This window comes from Clavelina lepadiformis, chromosome 5 (genome assembly GCF_947623445.1).
Source record: "Clavelina lepadiformis chromosome 5, kaClaLepa1.1, whole genome shotgun sequence".
Taxonomy (NCBI): Eukaryota; Metazoa; Chordata; class Ascidiacea; order Aplousobranchia; family Clavelinidae; genus Clavelina; species Clavelina lepadiformis.
In genome coordinates this window covers 1,427,967-1,444,442 of record NC_135244.1, presented here as the reverse complement: position 1 = coordinate 1,444,442, position 16,476 = coordinate 1,427,967, and the positions used below count along the sequence as shown (strand labels likewise).

Sequence of the window (16,476 nt, the reverse complement as noted above, 5' to 3'; positions counted from 1 at the left end):
CTAAGACTTAAAACTAGGGGAGTCCTGACGTACAGCTTCAATCTGACAATTTACTTAACTAAAGTGTCCATTGCTATTACAATGAGTCCATTGTTACTACATGAGATAGGCTACAAGGCATTGTTTCATAATCTCATCAAACAACTCGTCTAGACCTGGAAAATAATATGTATGTAACAATAATGTAACAATAGGAAATCTATGAATAAAGGTGAAAAACCCGTAGGGTCACCCTACACCCTACAAGGAGCCAACAAACCCTACGAGTGGCAACCTTGACTGCAATACACATACTAAATTGGCTGGGATTAAAGCTGATGCGCGACTAGATAGTGAATTAGAATTTTGACCTTTTGACGGCCAATTTGTCGCCGGTTAATTTCATCGCCGGCCAATTTATCGACGGTTAATTTCATCGCCGGCCAATTTACGTCACGGTTAATTTGATCGCCGGCCAATTTGTTGCCGGTCAGTTGACCACTACCAGTTGTCGCCGGTGAATTTGTTCACGGACACTTCTCATGATCCCGTTGTTTTGCCAGTTTTCCTACAAACATATGTAGCGGCCGTTGGGTGTTTTTTTAGTTTGTCGCTGGTTGGCGCCCTCGGGACGTTCCCAGCATGTGTTGATTTCTGCACTCAAAGTTCGTTCCACCACACCAGTTCCGCTTTTCCATTGCTTGCGTGCACAGGACTGTTTTCGATTAAAGGCTTGAACTAAGATGGTTGTGTTTTAACCTTTAATATATGAGCGAAGCTATCTTACACTGAAACAGCAGCCTTCTAAGTCAGGAGTCAGCAACGGATTAACCTAACAACGTAACAGCATTAGCCTTCGCCATACATACTTTTGATGCTTAAGACGTAAACCGTGCCATTAAATTGGTTTTAGATTGCGGATAAGGATTGTGGAGCTGCGTGAGTTTAAACTAATAATTTTTATAGCCTACACGAAATTCTGAGGTAGCCTATAAGTTTTTTTAGATAAATTTCGATCGATTTCTGTCATTAAGAATCGAAGCTCAGTTGCAAGCAAAATGTTGGATTTTGAGAATAACCACATCGTTAGACAGAATGGAAAACCTGTGGAATTAAAACCGTTGAAAACTTCGAAGGAAAGGACAAATAGGCTATGGACCGCAGACAGGTGGAGAGAATCTTTTCGCCTGCTTGGCATGGCTATAGGTGAACTGTAGCAGTGAAGCCTAACAAATTAGCGCCCAGCACTAATGCCTGGAAAATTAAAAATAAATATGTTTTTGAAAAATAGTTAAAACAGCAGTGTTGGCCTAGGTACAGACCTATCTTTCAATTACCGAATTAGCCTATATTTTTTCAATTTATTTCAAGGATTCAAGTATTTTAACATCCGGTTCTCTCACTAGCAGCATGCCATATTGACCCGGGGCCGATATATATAACGCATAAATTTGTAAAAATTATTGTTATAATTAAAAATAAATCTGTTTTTTTTAAAAAAAAAGCCTTGCATAGTTAAAATAACAGTGTAGGTACTGGTCTATCTTTTAATTACAGAATTAGCCTATCTCTGTATCACTGCATTTAACTTTTCTGCATGTAGCTGATGTCTTTGTCTTTAAATACCTAGTGGAGTTGGAAGATAGAATAATGAAAAAAATTACTTCAAAAAATGTTTAGCATATAATTATGAACATTTGTTGTGAATAAGACGACAATCTTTATGGAAGTAGCACCAACTTCACCAATAAACACCAGGCTAGGTCAAAACAAGTGAATAAACTATTTGCCGTGTTTTGCTCCAACTCTGGTCCCACCTGACTCAGAAGCAGAATTAATTCCAATGGCCCGGACTGCAGAGTATGGCATCTTCCAGCTAAACCTACGGTGAGACAAACAATAAACAATGCGGTGCACAAAAATGCTCTCATGCAATGGAAGTGCGCAATACCATAGTAATGTACGCAGTTTGACTTATTCAAACTTTAAATCAATTGAAAGTTGAGTGCACAGAAGTTCTGTACAAGTCATTAAGTGCAAAGTAATGCACTTTAAGTGTGGCACTGAAGCTCTTGGAAAGCAGTATTGAGTGCTAGTATGCCAAACTCTCAGTATGGCCTATGACAGTTGACAAGTTTGATTTTAGTGTGTTGGATAAATACGCACCAATAAATTTATTGCCAAAAAGTTGTTTCTGATAATACTTATAAAATGCTAAACTATAAAGTCAATGAACTTATCTAAAGTGTTAAAATTTTCACTTGTTATTGAAATAAAACTCCTAAAAGTTATTTGTAGTTATTAAAACAAAAAAATATAACGTTTAGGTCAACATGAACAACGATGAGCAACAACCTTCAACAAGTCGTCTTCCTTCGAACCAGCCAAGTACTCAATCTCCTCCTCAATGGCCAGATCGAGACCACAGGAATCACTCTACGCACCGATACCATCCTTACCATCAGCATGATCATCCTGTTCATCAAGGTAGTTATAGTATAGAAATACATTTTTCAGCTTGAAGTTACGCAAAATTTGCATTATTGTAAGGCTGTTGTTATGTTTTCATGGTAGTCATCAGAAAATTGTTTCTCTTGTCGATGTGTGGTCATCATGAATGCCTTGTTAAAAATTGATTCAATTGTTCAATTGTTCACAATTGAAGCATCAATGGTTCATTGATTGTGTCATAGAATTATTAGTTGGATGTTTTCTAAAGGATATGGTGGACAGACGCTTTCCTGGATAAATACAATATTCAGTTTAATTCAGAATCGTAACCATTAATCAATGATGACTTCCGACCTCAATTTCAGCAACGAGTATTTCAACTTAGATTGATGACATATTTACAGCCTGGTCTAATTTCTTGTATCTTTTATCTTGAAGTGATTTGCAGTTAATAAACAAACAATCACAAAAGTTAATTTGCTGAAAATCTTTCATGGAATAGTTTTGTTTATTGTAAATTTTTAATGAAATTGCTAATCTATATACAAAGCAATCTATTCTAATATGTATATCATTTTTTTTACTTTGCGTCGTTAGACACAACTTTTTATTCAAGTCAACATCATCAGTTGATGCAACTTGAGCAACATCCATCAGATTATTTTCGAATGAATCAACATGAGCAACCTCGGCAAGAGTTAGGGCAACATCATTCAACTATTATTTATCCTCAACAAACTGGAAGACCTGAGTATGAAGTGCAAGGTATCAATGTTTCTTTCCCCCATTCTCACATAAGATATGAATTTGTGTAATTTATCATAAAATTGTTATTCTGGCTAGAATTCTTGTCTTTTGTTGATTTGAAAATGCTCATGGTTGATTTCATTCCAGGCAGCAGTTAATAGCTTTGTTGGATATTACAGTCGACTCCGCTTAATTCGGACACTTTGGTTCCGCTCACTTTTGGCCGAATTAAGCGGAGAAAAGGCTTTGTCCGAATTAAGCGGAAAATCAATTGTTCGTTTCATGGTCATGCATAAAGGCAAAAAACGCATTTAAAATACTGTAGTGTTGCGTAATAAATGAATTGCAGCTGCGCTATACTGCAGTAACTGGCACTGATCGCATAAAACGTCTTCGTTTACTTTAGTGAGCAATTTCACTTTTTGTGCTAAACTTTTCTTTACAATTTTGTCCTACAAGATGGACGCAATTGTACCGAAGTAAAAGCGACTATGAAGCTGGCACGGCGTTATATGAGTTCATTGTCGATTGTTACTGCATGGATCGTCATTGTTTCACCATAATCACTCATAATGCAATTGAATCTTGTCTTAAAACGAACGAAGTACTGTTTATTGTATCATAAGTTTCATAACCTAACAATGGAATTGTGAACCTGTGTCTGAATTAACAGGAGCTTTTTACGTTCAATTTTTACTTTTGTTCCGTTCCCGAGCATTTTGGCCGAATTAAGCGGTTGTCCGGGTTATCCGGTGTCCGAATTAAGCGGATTCGACTGTATATTGTAAATTTAGTTAGATGAATGCAGGATAACATTTTGCCTCTAACCATTGTATTTATTTTATACATTTATTAATTATGTCACATTAAAAGACAAAAGAATTTTTTCCAAAAAGTGAACTGTAAATAAATGATTTTTTAATAACTATCACACTACTCCATACCACCGTACTATACCTAGAATAAGTTGCAGGTCTATACTTTATTTCATGCATTTTTGTTCAAAAGTTCTAAACATTCTAACCCTGTCCGATGACTCATCACTTCTTGCTTTTTTGATGTTTTTTGCTTATGCTGCTAATCTGCTCATATTTCAGTTTGTTCGGTTCAAGTTTTAATGTAATTATATTTCGATTTAAACTTTTCTTCTGGTTTTCTAATCTTGTCTCTAACATGGTAATCAAAAAGAAACTCGCCCCGGTGTAAATTAAATCATGCCCAAGCCAACTCTGTTGTTCTGCTGACAATTCTGTTTATTTACTTGCCAAGAAATTGCGATACTGTGAAAGAAAGAAAACTTTCATTATAATTAATCAAACAAGTAACTACGAACCAACTAACTAACTCATATTTCTTATACATAGCATCCACCATCATGCATGGACATGGAAGTAATCATACTCAGCGTCAACATGAGCAACAACCTTCAACAAGTCGTCTTCCATTGGACCAGCCAAGAACTCAATTTTCCTATGAATGGCATCCAAGGACAAATCCTCTGCATCCACCAATTATGCAACCTCCACCACAGCAGGTTGGGTATTAATGGGTTTCATTTTTATTTTTGGCTGTGATTAGCTACGTCATTTATAAACGATCATAGCTATGTAAAAAGACTCGTTGTTCATAATATTTTTATTTTGCGAAACTGTTTTGTAGATTGTTTCTGGAAGTTGGATTCAGCCTTTCAGCAATCTGCATGCCCAAGGTATGATGTGTTTGTGTTGTTTTAGCTTAGATTATGTTTTTGACATTTAATTTTCATTGATAGCACCGTGTAACACGATTTTTGTTCCCGGGTTCTAATTGATATTTCCTGATCTCTCTCACCTAGAAACTTCCAAAAATCAATATAGTTCATTCCAAACATTGATTTTGTGGTTAGGAGAGTAATTTTTTGAATTTGCTGGTATGTGCAATATTGTGCATGGTTATACTGATTTACCCTATAGGAAATGGATATTTACCAAACTGTTCTTGATCGCTGTAAGTCCATTTTTAATCGCTTGGCATCGGCTAAGAAGTTATATTCTATCAATGTATTTACTAAATATTCTGACGCGTTAGTTGTAGGCTATCGATTGCTTTTTCGCAAAGCAAATTACAGCCAACTTTTGGCTATTTTTCTGTCTGGCAAAGGGTTAATTCTGAGTTGGCATAATAAAAGGCAACGAATTAGAATTTTTAGCAAATTCATTTTTAGCAAATTCTTATTTAGCAAATTCCATTTTGCAATGTGAAAAAGCTGGAAAAGCTTTGGTGACGTTTGCGTTGTTCAGTAACTTGGACAGTATCATCCAGCAAGTTCCATTGCTTAAGTCGAGATGTCAACAACTCCGCATTAGATTTGGTCAGACCAAGATCTCTGATCAAATCATTCAGATCTTTCTGATTAGGGTAATAAGGTTTTCCCTCTTCCAACTGAGGAGATCGAATAAATTCATCAATGGCAACATCTACATCTTCTTCCTCAGTGGTGAACTCATCATCTGAGAGTTGCTCATTTCTTGGGGGGGGGGGGGGGATTAGACACTGGCAGTTCATCTGAATGTGGCACCGGAGCTATTGAGGAAGGAATATTTGGGTAAGCAATAGGAGGAACATTTTTTCCAGCTCTGCGTCGGGATGGATTAACCATACAAAAATAGCAGTCATCTGTGTGGTTTGTTGGCTCCCGCCATACCCTTGGAAGAGCAAACTTCATCGCCTTTTTCTCCCCTCGATACCAACCTAAAAACAAATAACCAATTCTTAATTTGCTGTAACCATAAACATACAAATAGATCAACTTCAATATAATTAAGATTAGCCTAAATAATATGATCGATGAAACCTTACCTTCCAAAGTCTTTTTGCAGTAATCGCAAGACAAATGTGGTGCCCAAGGTCTGTCTTGGTCTCCAACAGGCATTCCAAAATAAGCATTGTAGGCTTCACACATCTTAACGGAAGCCAAAACTGAGTGCTTCTTCGCTCTTGTCTTGATAAATTGTCCACAAATGAAACAAAACGCATCAGCAAAATGTTTACAGATTCTAGTCATTTTGAAAGCACTCAAAATGTTGTCCAATTAAAGAAAACGTTAAAAAATTATCAATTGCAAATCATAAAATATTCTATACAACACCTCAAAAATCAACCCTGCAAACAGAAGTATCTATAAAATGGCAAATATTGCAGAGTATATTAACATTTAAAAGTGATTAACATCCACCTTGGATGCTCTTTAGCCATATCTTTGATATCTTTTCTCAAAAATATTGCGATTTTAGAATTTCAGTCTCTAAACCACAAAAACAAAGTTTATATGAAATAAAGTTGATTTTCGACACTTGCTGGTCCTAAGCAATAGGGAAAAATCGATTAGAACCTGGGAACAAAAAAACTTTTTTATTGTTACATTGTGTAGGCAGTAATCTATAAACAACGTATAGCACCTGAGGATTTTTGTGTTATTGCTTTAGTTAAGGCCCACAATGGCACATGCCAGAGCTAGCACAGCAAGGTTGTCTTTGGAGATTTCTTGCAAGCCGATTTTGCTTAACGGAGCTGGCAGCAAGTTAGCTAAATTAAACAAACGTACAATTTGCTTCAAAGAAACCTCAGAGCAATTGCAATCTATTGCTAGATTCTGTCTAATGGTTCATGATAAGTTAGGATTTTATTTTGGTGTGTTAAAGCTGTTAAAATATTGCAAATGAACTTACACTTTTGACTTAAACTTATGTCTCACTTTTTTACTCACGCTGCACTTTCAAAGCTGCCAGTTCTTAGTAAAACAAAACTATGTCATGATATAACTTGATATATGGTGAAAAAGATAAAACTGAATGAAATATGTAACATGTGCTGCTGTAGTAACTTTTTTGTGAAATTTCCTTAAACCAGTTATGGTCTACAATAGGTGCAACTCAAATTGTGTGTTGCTAATATGTTATAAGATTTGACCAAACTCATCATTGTAGCTTGTTTTATTTTCTCTTTCCTAGAACCTAACTATAACGCTCATCCACATGAAAGACGAAACCAATTTCAACCTTGGAAGTTTCAATTACATCAACTGCCTTCAACAAGTTTTTCACATCCTCAAAACTGTGGGCCACGGATTCCACATCTTCAAGGATTTTCTCCAATGGTTAGTTATCAACCAGGATAAGAGCAACACTAAATTATTTATAAAGTTTAACAAAATTTTTAAAGATTTGTTGCGTTGAATTTTTTTAAGATTAACGATTTTTCTTCACTTTGTGTTTCAATGTTTCAGGCATTTTTGCCACACAAAGCTTACAGAGATGATGCCGTGGCTTCTCAACCTTTCCAGCCAGTTCCGCAATCTGAGGTGGCATTATATTGCAGTGTGATTTATACAAGTTTGTTTAAATTACAGCATTAAGCGTAGTTATTATCCACAATTATTCACATCATTATTCATAGCTTTATGTTGCAAAGGTACATTCCATGCATGACCTTTGCACCCTTTCATCTATGATGTCATATTTCAAATTTTTATCAGCAAATTTTTGGCTCTTTTTAGACAAGGCGTCACGCAGAAAGCAAAACATCAAATTGTCAAAGCACAAATATACAATCATCCAGTTCTTCCAATCGTGTTAGTGACTACCAGATACAAAACTCAAATCTAATACAAGGTAAAAAGTGAAATGAAGGCATTTTTAATTTTGTTTTCTGCAGAAAGCGTTTTCAAATCTTTGATGACACAAGAATCCTTATTTTCTAAATTTATGTTTCATTTAAGGCATTCATGGACCTGTCAATATCAATCAAAACCAATATAATGTTACACCACAACACCAACATGATGATGAGGTTGTAAGCGATGAAGATGGTATGTTTCAGTAGTTTGCTTCATTTTTAAATTTGCAAGTATTTGGCAGAAGGTAACAATTAATGGAAACGTTAAGAATTGTTTATTTTTGCATAAGTTGATCTTTACAACAGCACTTTGCCAACAGGTGTTCTCTTTATTAACTCGGTTGGCCTTAAATGGTGATTATGGCAACACAATGTAACACAGCAACAATATAAAAACAATAACATGCTTGATGACTAAGATGTAAGTCTATGATGGTAGCAGTGGTGGACTAGCTTAGGAGTTGGCATCAACCTTAAATATTGATCTCAGTGAAGTTTAGCTGAACATCTACCATTACCAGTATAAATACATTAACAAACTTAACATAAACATTAAGAATAATGTGACTTTTTGTATAGATATGTCACTTTTTATAACAACACTGTGTCTTACTTAGACATTATTATTATCAACAAACTGTGTAATTATGATAAAAAGGTTGTTCTGTGCTTACTCTTTATTATGCGGCTAACCAGTTAACTGAAACACAAATATCCAGATAGTAAATTCATAGTAAATAATATAGGATAGTAAATCTCCTATATAAAACCACTTATTCATGCTTGATAGTAACACCTGAGTTATAGATATTGTTTTCACATTGTGACACCATAATTTTCAACATGTTTGTCATAATCAGTGCTGAATTTGCATTTTTATGACGTTTTTCTGGCAATAACTGTTTGCAAACTAAGGATTATGTTTGCAAACTTTGACCATTAAACTTCTGGCAACTATTCTTTGCTTTAAAGTCAATTTATTTTTGGACTAGCACTTCTAAGTTTGCACTCACTTGACCCAGGGTTTTTTTATTATGTGTGTCACTTAGCTGTTTTTCTTTTTCAGTCATGAAGACAAATCATGAATGATACAGTTTTTTATATTTTTAGGGAAAAAAGCCATTGATGAAGTTCTTAAATGTCAGGAGGAGATTCTGGAACGTGAAGGAGATTTGCATTTCCAAAGCAGCGGGCTTTTCCAAGACAACATCCCAATTGTCCATCCAAGCATCACTAAAATAAATTTTTACAGTGGGGGGGCTGCTAGAAACGTAGGGGAATATAAACCATCTTTTATCAATGACTCTCAAGGTTTTCATCCTGCAGGAAACACTAAATTCGAAGATATCTTACGAGATTCTGGTACGTCACGTTTGACATCTATTGTGGGAATCCCAGGCGCTGGAAAAACAATCCTGAGCAAAAGACTTGTGAGAAGCGGAAACAAAAAAACTGAACGTGTCTGGTTCCACAAGAAGTTTATGGACATGAATTTTTATTCAGAGAAACTGACATTCAAGGAGTTAATGTTTGACAAAAGCTTCCCAGAACTTGATAAGAAGACTTCCTTCAACGCTTTTGCTTGGGTCAAGAAGAATGGCCATAAATGCACATTTGTGTTTGACGGCCTTGACCAAGCAGAGTTTGCATTAAATGGAAATACTCTGAAACAGTACTTTGACACTCCATGTAAAGTGGAAGATCTGTTCAGTAATTTGTGTTGTGGACACTACCTACCAAGATCTGAAATAATTATAACATCACGGTCACATTCACTTTTATTTCTACCACAAAACATGAGACCTGGTACAACTTACCAATTGGGTGACTTGGCATTTGATGACATGAAAGATTTGTTTTGGGCATATGCTGGCACAAATGCAGATGAGTTATGGAGGAAACTTGATAGTGAAGCTCGCCATTTGCTCCCTCTTTGTCGCAATCCACTTCTTCTTCAACTTGTCATATCAGCCGGACTTGATCCATCTTCAAAGGTTGGAGAAATGTTTACCTTGACAAGACTTTTTGAAAGTCTTAAAGACAACTTGAAATACTCTAAAAATGTTCAGGATGTCAAACTTTTTAATGAACTTTTGCCAAGCATTGCAAAACTGGCGTTTCGAGCCACCAGCAAAGGAACAGTTGCCATTACTGTCGATCAACTCAAAGATGTTGGACTAGATCCCAGCAAGGTCGATGACATCATAGTTCAGTTGTTTACCTGCAAAGACTTCACCAATTGCTTCAGAGTATTTGATGGAAACACAAGGCTCTACTTCAGTCATCAAAGTTTTCAGGAATATTTTGCTGCTTACCACATTGTGTACAACATGATGAAAGATGAGTTTGAAACATTTGTGAAGAAAAGGTTGTTTAAAGACCACTGGGCTGTTGTAAGAAGATTTGTTTGTGGTTTCCTGCTTGATTTGGAAGCTAATTCTGAAACAGGTAATTGGTTGTTTTTGCATAGTCCCTTAAAGGGAATATTTAATAACATAGCATAGTTTGTTCTGGATTTAGTGAGTAACATGATTAGTTTTGTATGTTCATGTATTTTGATTTATGTGGGCCACCCACCTGACTTTCATATCTTTTTGTTTTCTCATTTGTAAATAATATATCTTTGCTTCATTTTATTCTTTCTTGGCATTATTTGTTTAAGTGCAAGTGGCGCAACCCTAAAAGATAAATCTGTAGCTAACACTTTATTGTGTGCGCATATCTATATATATATATATACATGTGTGCATATATCTATCAGATTCTGACTCGTGCCATGGTTGCAGGGAAGTACCTGGCAAGTCGCATTATGAGATAAATTTTGAAACGAAACTACATATTAAAGACTTTATTTTAATTATAACTTGTTTTAGCGATGAACTTGTTTTTTTACTGTATTTTATTGTACTGTTCTTTCTATATATTTTCGTGCATGTCCCAACTTATGTATAGTGAAGTGCTCTTCTTTTTCTTCGTTTTTATCTTCATATAATTATAATCTAAATTTTTTGACACAGTGCAATTGTAGATCCAGCCAATGCTTGTTGGGTAATAATGCAATATTATAATGTGCTTTGTAAATGTATTACATTTCTATGAGAACTTTTTGTTAAACCTTTTAATCTAGTGATGCGTGTAACAAGCATTTTGTAGATTTGTTTTGATACTTGCTACAGACACTTTTTGGTTAATTTGTCGGGAAATTTGCTATTTTTGTAATTTTTTAAAGGAAATCTTAAATGGCAAGCATCTCAAAACTTCAACTATTGGCAGTGTCCAATTATCTCTGACTTGTTTTATTGTTTTTTATTTCTGGTCACCTATGATTAGATTCCGCAATATTAGCTGTTTTTTACCATGAAATCGATGTTAGTTGTTGTATTTTAGTTGTTTATTTCGTTGATGTTCTGCTTCATCGCTTTAATACTTTTACTTTGCTCAAATAGTTTATTTCTACTTGCTTGGAACTGAATAGTTTCGCCATTATCATGCCACCATTGCCATTTATTTATTTATTTCTAAGCAAAGTCGGCAAATTCCCAGCCTTATTATGGCTGTGACTTTGTTTATATTTTATTTTATGTGGGACTAACACTAGTATGGCTACTGATGTGTCATAAGTTAGCAACATGTGTGTTTAGCTTGAAAAGTGTTTGTTATTTGTTTTTAGATCTTGAAGAGAAAACGGAAATTTTGAAGACAAATCTTATTCAACAGTTAAAGATCGTTTCAGAACGTGTTGACAGTTCTAACAGCGGCCTTACAGCAGGTACTTCAATACACCATAGGAGTAAGTTAAATCATTTTTTCAAGGCAATAAAACTAATTCTATGGAAAATGACAGTATTGGAAGTTTTATGATGGTAGGTATTTACCTTTTTCTACTTCAAGATCTTGATTTTTTTTTTGAGAATTTTCCTGGTATTTTTACTTCACACAAAATGTGGCTTTTGACTAACTTCCGTTCTTTCATATATATTCCTGATACTACAAGATTCTTAATTTTTTTTCGTTTTCCTCTTCGTTTTTGCCTGTGTTGAGCTTGTCGTACTCTTTTATTGAGCTTGCCAGTGTGGCAGTGAGAGGCCAAGTTGCATACAGTGTTGATAGAAGAGCAACACGTCTGTATGCGTTGACTAACGGCTGTGAGGTTGTCTTGCCAGTCTATATCTGGCTTTAAATTGTCATTGTTTGGTAATGATGGAGCCTAGATATGTAAAAGAAGACACAAACTCTACATCGATATGATCGATGCTGATTGGTTGTGGGTCAGAGCCTTCACCCTATTACCCACGTACATCCGTTCGATCTTTGTCCAGCTGATCTTTAGACACAGATTTTGCACAGTCTTCTTCATAGATATGGCAAACATCTTTGGGTGGATGGATGGTAGAGCAGAATAGTGTGTTATTATCAGTGTACTATAGCTTTGAGATATGGAGATCATCAAATAGAAACACTATGAGACCAAACTCTCTGGTCATGAAGTTGTCAATCCGTCAGAATAATCAGAATAGATCTGGCGCAGCAACACAGCTTTGTCTCACATTTCTGTTGATGTCAAATCACTTAGAATCCTTGTAATTTATGTTGACGCAACTCTCTATTATGCCATAAAGGACTTTAAAAAAGGATACAGATTGTACTACCTGGAACCTCCACAGAGAGAAGTGGTCCACTTTGTCAAATGGAGTTTTTTTGATGTAGAAAGGCGATGAACAAATGTAGGTCTTTACAAAACTCACCTTTTTTATATCGAGTGAGATGGTGGAGATGTGGTTGGTGGTGGAGCGAATGGAAATTAAACCTGCTTGTTGTGTTCAACGAGGGATTAAGAGAAGAATTGTACCCCTGTGATTGTTGCAAGCAAGTTTTTCTTTCCAGAAGGTTAGAATTACATGACAGGTCTCATCTTTGTGTGCTCCTTGATAATCAAGTGGTTGATGATATAGGTGAATAATTTAATCAAGCAGTTTTCGCCAAAATTAAACATCTCTAGGTCGATGTTGCAGATGCCGGAAGCCTTTTCAGCCTCCATCTGCTAATCTCGGTGCTGGTTACAGGGGAGATGAAGCCGCTACCAGACAATGGTCGATCGATCATAGAATCAAGGGTGGTGTCAGTGCCTCAGTGGAGGCAGGAGAGTGATTAATGATCTGGACAAAGTGCTTCTTGCAGCAAGTTATGGAGTCATGTTCCATGTTAGTCACAACACTGACAGTGTCTTTTATCAGGACAAAGCTAGTGCAGGGTTCTTCTTTTTCTTTGCTGAGGTTTTTAAAGGTTGATTTTGAATCTAACGTAAACCTTTTTTAATTCAACTCTTTTCTACACTTGTTTTATAACAACCCAATTTTTGAGCATTTTGATGACAAAATGCCGTAAGTAACCTTGTCCTTAATTTTAGAGGCTTACGTTCAAATCCTCATGGTTGTTCAAGCCAGATGTTATTCAGCATCCCAGGTTAGATGTCGGGACATGAGTTGAGCAGCTACTGCGTCGTGCTCTTATCCAAAACTTGTAAGCCATGTATTCCGTGGGATACGAGGTAGATAGAGCAGTTGGATATCACATGGTCTATGGTTGGCGTGTTCGCCCCACACTCACAACCCACAGAATTTGCTACTCCCCATCTGTACATAGTTGAGAAAGATCACTCCTCACTCGTTGCAGGCGATTAAGTCATCGCCGGATAATTCTGACTAACAGGACTTCAATGGACTGGGCGCCGGTGTCAGTGATGAAATTGCAGGAGTTTTCTGCTGTTCTACATTTGATTTATGGTTCGCTCAGCGAACTGCGCTGATGCCTTTGTTTGAACCCAACTATAGACCGTCTGGGAAAAATACAAAACTATGTATAAAGCTCACAAGCACAAAAACAAAATTTTCAAAATGTTTTCATCGAGAGCAGATTTGCCAGGCAGATTTAGTGGTTTTGGATGATTAAGGTTTGCTTTATACTGTGATGCCAACAATTTGAGTTTTTAGTACATGGGTAGAATTACAGCTCAGTGTGAAAACGTTTCTTTCCGTTGGTACTAACGTGTATTGGATGGTTTGTAAGAATTAGTTTGGCTTCATAGACAGCAGGAGAAATTGGTTAAAATTTGTGACACAGCCAGTTTTTATTTTTCGCGTGTATTCTTTTGTGAAATTTTATATTTGAAAAGGAAACATTGGTTAGTACCAATTTTTGGACTGTTATTTTCTCATATTGTTTATATACTGTCAAGTCTCAGCTTAAAGCTTCCTTGAGTTTTGTTCTAAATATTCATCTGCAATGGTAAATATTTTATTAAATTGTTAAAACTCTCAAATTTATTTGATACAACAACAGCTGGTTGATCGTTGTGTTATGTTTATATGTTGTAGATGAAAACCACTCACCCAGACTACTCGACCTGTACGCCTGCGTTGAAGAAGGAAAAGATTCGTCCATCGCAACCAAAGCAGCAGAGCATTTTCCAACAACAATCCCATTACCGCAGCCGATGAATTCAAACCTGGTCCCTGGGTTCTTGAACGTCATGAAACACGTCACAAAGCAGTTGGATGTGCTCAATCTGGCCGGCTGTTACCTGGATGCGAAATCATTTCACGAGATCGCATCGGTCATAAAAAAGATGAAACCAGGACAAGTAAGATGTTGTTTACATGAGTTACTTATTTCCGTTTTGTCTATATGTCATAATAATACCTATTTTGACATCTAAAATGAAGTAATAATCAGTTAAACGATGCGGAATTAAATAGGCCTATAGCTATAAGTTATAGTTGACACGTCAACGACGACGTTGTAGTTAACTTCAAACATTTTTAAAAACAAACATAACGAATCAGCTGAATCTACAACTTTAGTCAGTACCACAAATGAAAATTATTATCCGTACTTTTGTATATTAACCATGCACATAGCATGTTATATTAAGATGGAATCTGTGCATCGACGTCATTAGCACTGAGTTGAACCGAAATAGACCAAGTTATAATTGACGTCATCACAAATATTTCAACTCTAGATTGGAGAGATGGATATCTCTCGTAACGATCTGCGACCATCAAACATGGATGACGTCATCGGGTTGTTGAGAGTCGTGAGAGAAGAGCTGTCGATGTTGTATTGCATCGTTGGTGAGGATGGAATAAGACGACATGCTAATCAGGATGAAAGAAGCAAAATCCAATCAACTCTCAACAACATTCAAACCAGGTTGAAAGTTCATGTTCGTGTTTATGGTATCACACTTCGCTCACAGTGAATCCGGATGGAGGAGACAAACTCCAAGAAGCGCTGAAGGCGGCTAAAAGATGCGGAAAACATATTCACATTGATGTTGTTATCATACTTCGCTCACGACATATTCTTTCATTTCATAAGTTTTTTTGAAAGTTGCTACACAACCGCTTAATTTAAACTAAACCTAAACCAAGGTAAAAAGAATGATTATTGTGATGTCATAACTAAACAATGTTTCCAAAATTGAATTGGAGTTTTTTTAATTTTTTGTTCTGATTTTTTATCAATTTGTTTTTAGCGCGATGGTAAGTACAATGTTCATTTTGACGTCATAATAAAAGAATATTGATTTTCTTGAGTTGGTGTTGCATCAATAGAAATGTTTATAATTGTTGAAGAAAGCCCAAGTTTATGGAACGCCAACGCCGCAAAAATAGCAAAGTGTTAAATTGAATCGCAAGTATGCAAATTATGTTTTGTTTTCATAATTTGATTGGAAGGTTTTCAAACGTAATTTTATAGATTCAAATCACGAAACAACAAACCAAACGTCGAAACCGGCATTCAAACGGGCTTTTCTGTGATTGCTGTTGCACGATTCATATGGCAATTTTCAAAATGGTTTCTCAACATTTACAATTACACCACAGTTTTATAAACTTGACTTTTCAAATCAAACCACGACATTTTAAGTCAGATATAACAACTGCAAAGCAAACTGGCTGTTGGCAAGTTACAATGCCTAATGGCAAATGGTATTTTCTTTAATCGGATTGCAGTTTTGTTAATCACATGTCGGTTTTTTGAATCATGTAACTTATACCATGAATTATAAAATGGCCAAATGATTGGAAATTAGTCTTCGTGAATTAAAAATGGGCGAACCAATTTGCAAAATACATACGTGATTAAACAAACATGCATTCCTAAAAGTACTAAATGATTCTATAAAAGTACGTATGAATCGCATAACGTCTTCATGAATTGCCAAGTATAGATGGATCGGCAAATGTATAGATGATTTGCGAAAAGTGCATGAATCGCCAAATGTACATGATTCGGTAAATGCATGTATGAATCGCCAAATGTACATGATTCGACAAATGTATGCGTGAATCGCCAAATGTACATGATTCGACAAATGTATGCGTGAATCGCCAAATGTACGTGATTCGATGAATGCATGCGTGAATCGACAAATGTACATGAATCGATGAATGTATGCGTGAATCGACAAATGTACATGAATCGACAAATGTATGGATGGTTCGTTGTTAGAGTGCGCGGCGCCAAGTGTGCAAAAATGTCTCTATTGGGGAAAAAATGTCTCTCTTGGAGATACCAAGAAGAAAAAGGGATTTTGAGAGAAGACAAAGTTTTCCGAATAGCCTATGTTTCGGGCAGACC

The 16,476-nt window shown here is 35.9% G+C and overlaps 2 protein-coding genes across 2 annotated transcripts; one reads left to right on the top strand and one right to left on the bottom strand.

Moving 5' to 3' along the window:
• Positions 1–1,572: 1,572 nt before the first annotated feature.
• LOC143459261 (uncharacterized) lies at positions 1,573–15,423 on the top strand. Its single transcript, XM_076956335.1, has 13 exons — positions 1,573–1,866; positions 2,307–2,466; positions 3,028–3,195; positions 4,542–4,711; positions 4,837–4,885; positions 7,167–7,312; positions 7,442–7,516; positions 7,712–7,826; positions 7,934–8,023; positions 8,941–10,278; positions 11,501–11,599; positions 14,205–14,470; positions 14,852–15,423. Exons 2-13 carry the CDS (start codon positions 2,313–2,315, stop codon positions 15,089–15,091), a joined length of 2,910 nt encoding a protein of 969 aa, XP_076812450.1. The 5' UTR covers positions 1,573–1,866; positions 2,307–2,312; the 3' UTR covers positions 15,092–15,423.
• LOC143459952 (uncharacterized) lies at positions 4,950–6,494 on the bottom strand. The gene is made up of 2 exons (XM_076957272.1): positions 6,016–6,494; positions 4,950–5,907 (listed from the first exon to the last, which is right to left on the bottom strand). The coding sequence occupies exons 1-2, from the start codon at positions 6,218–6,220 to the stop codon at positions 5,678–5,680; spliced, it is 435 nt and encodes a 144-aa protein (XP_076813387.1). The 5' UTR covers positions 6,221–6,494; the 3' UTR covers positions 4,950–5,677.
• Positions 15,424–16,476: the final 1,053 nt, after the last annotated feature.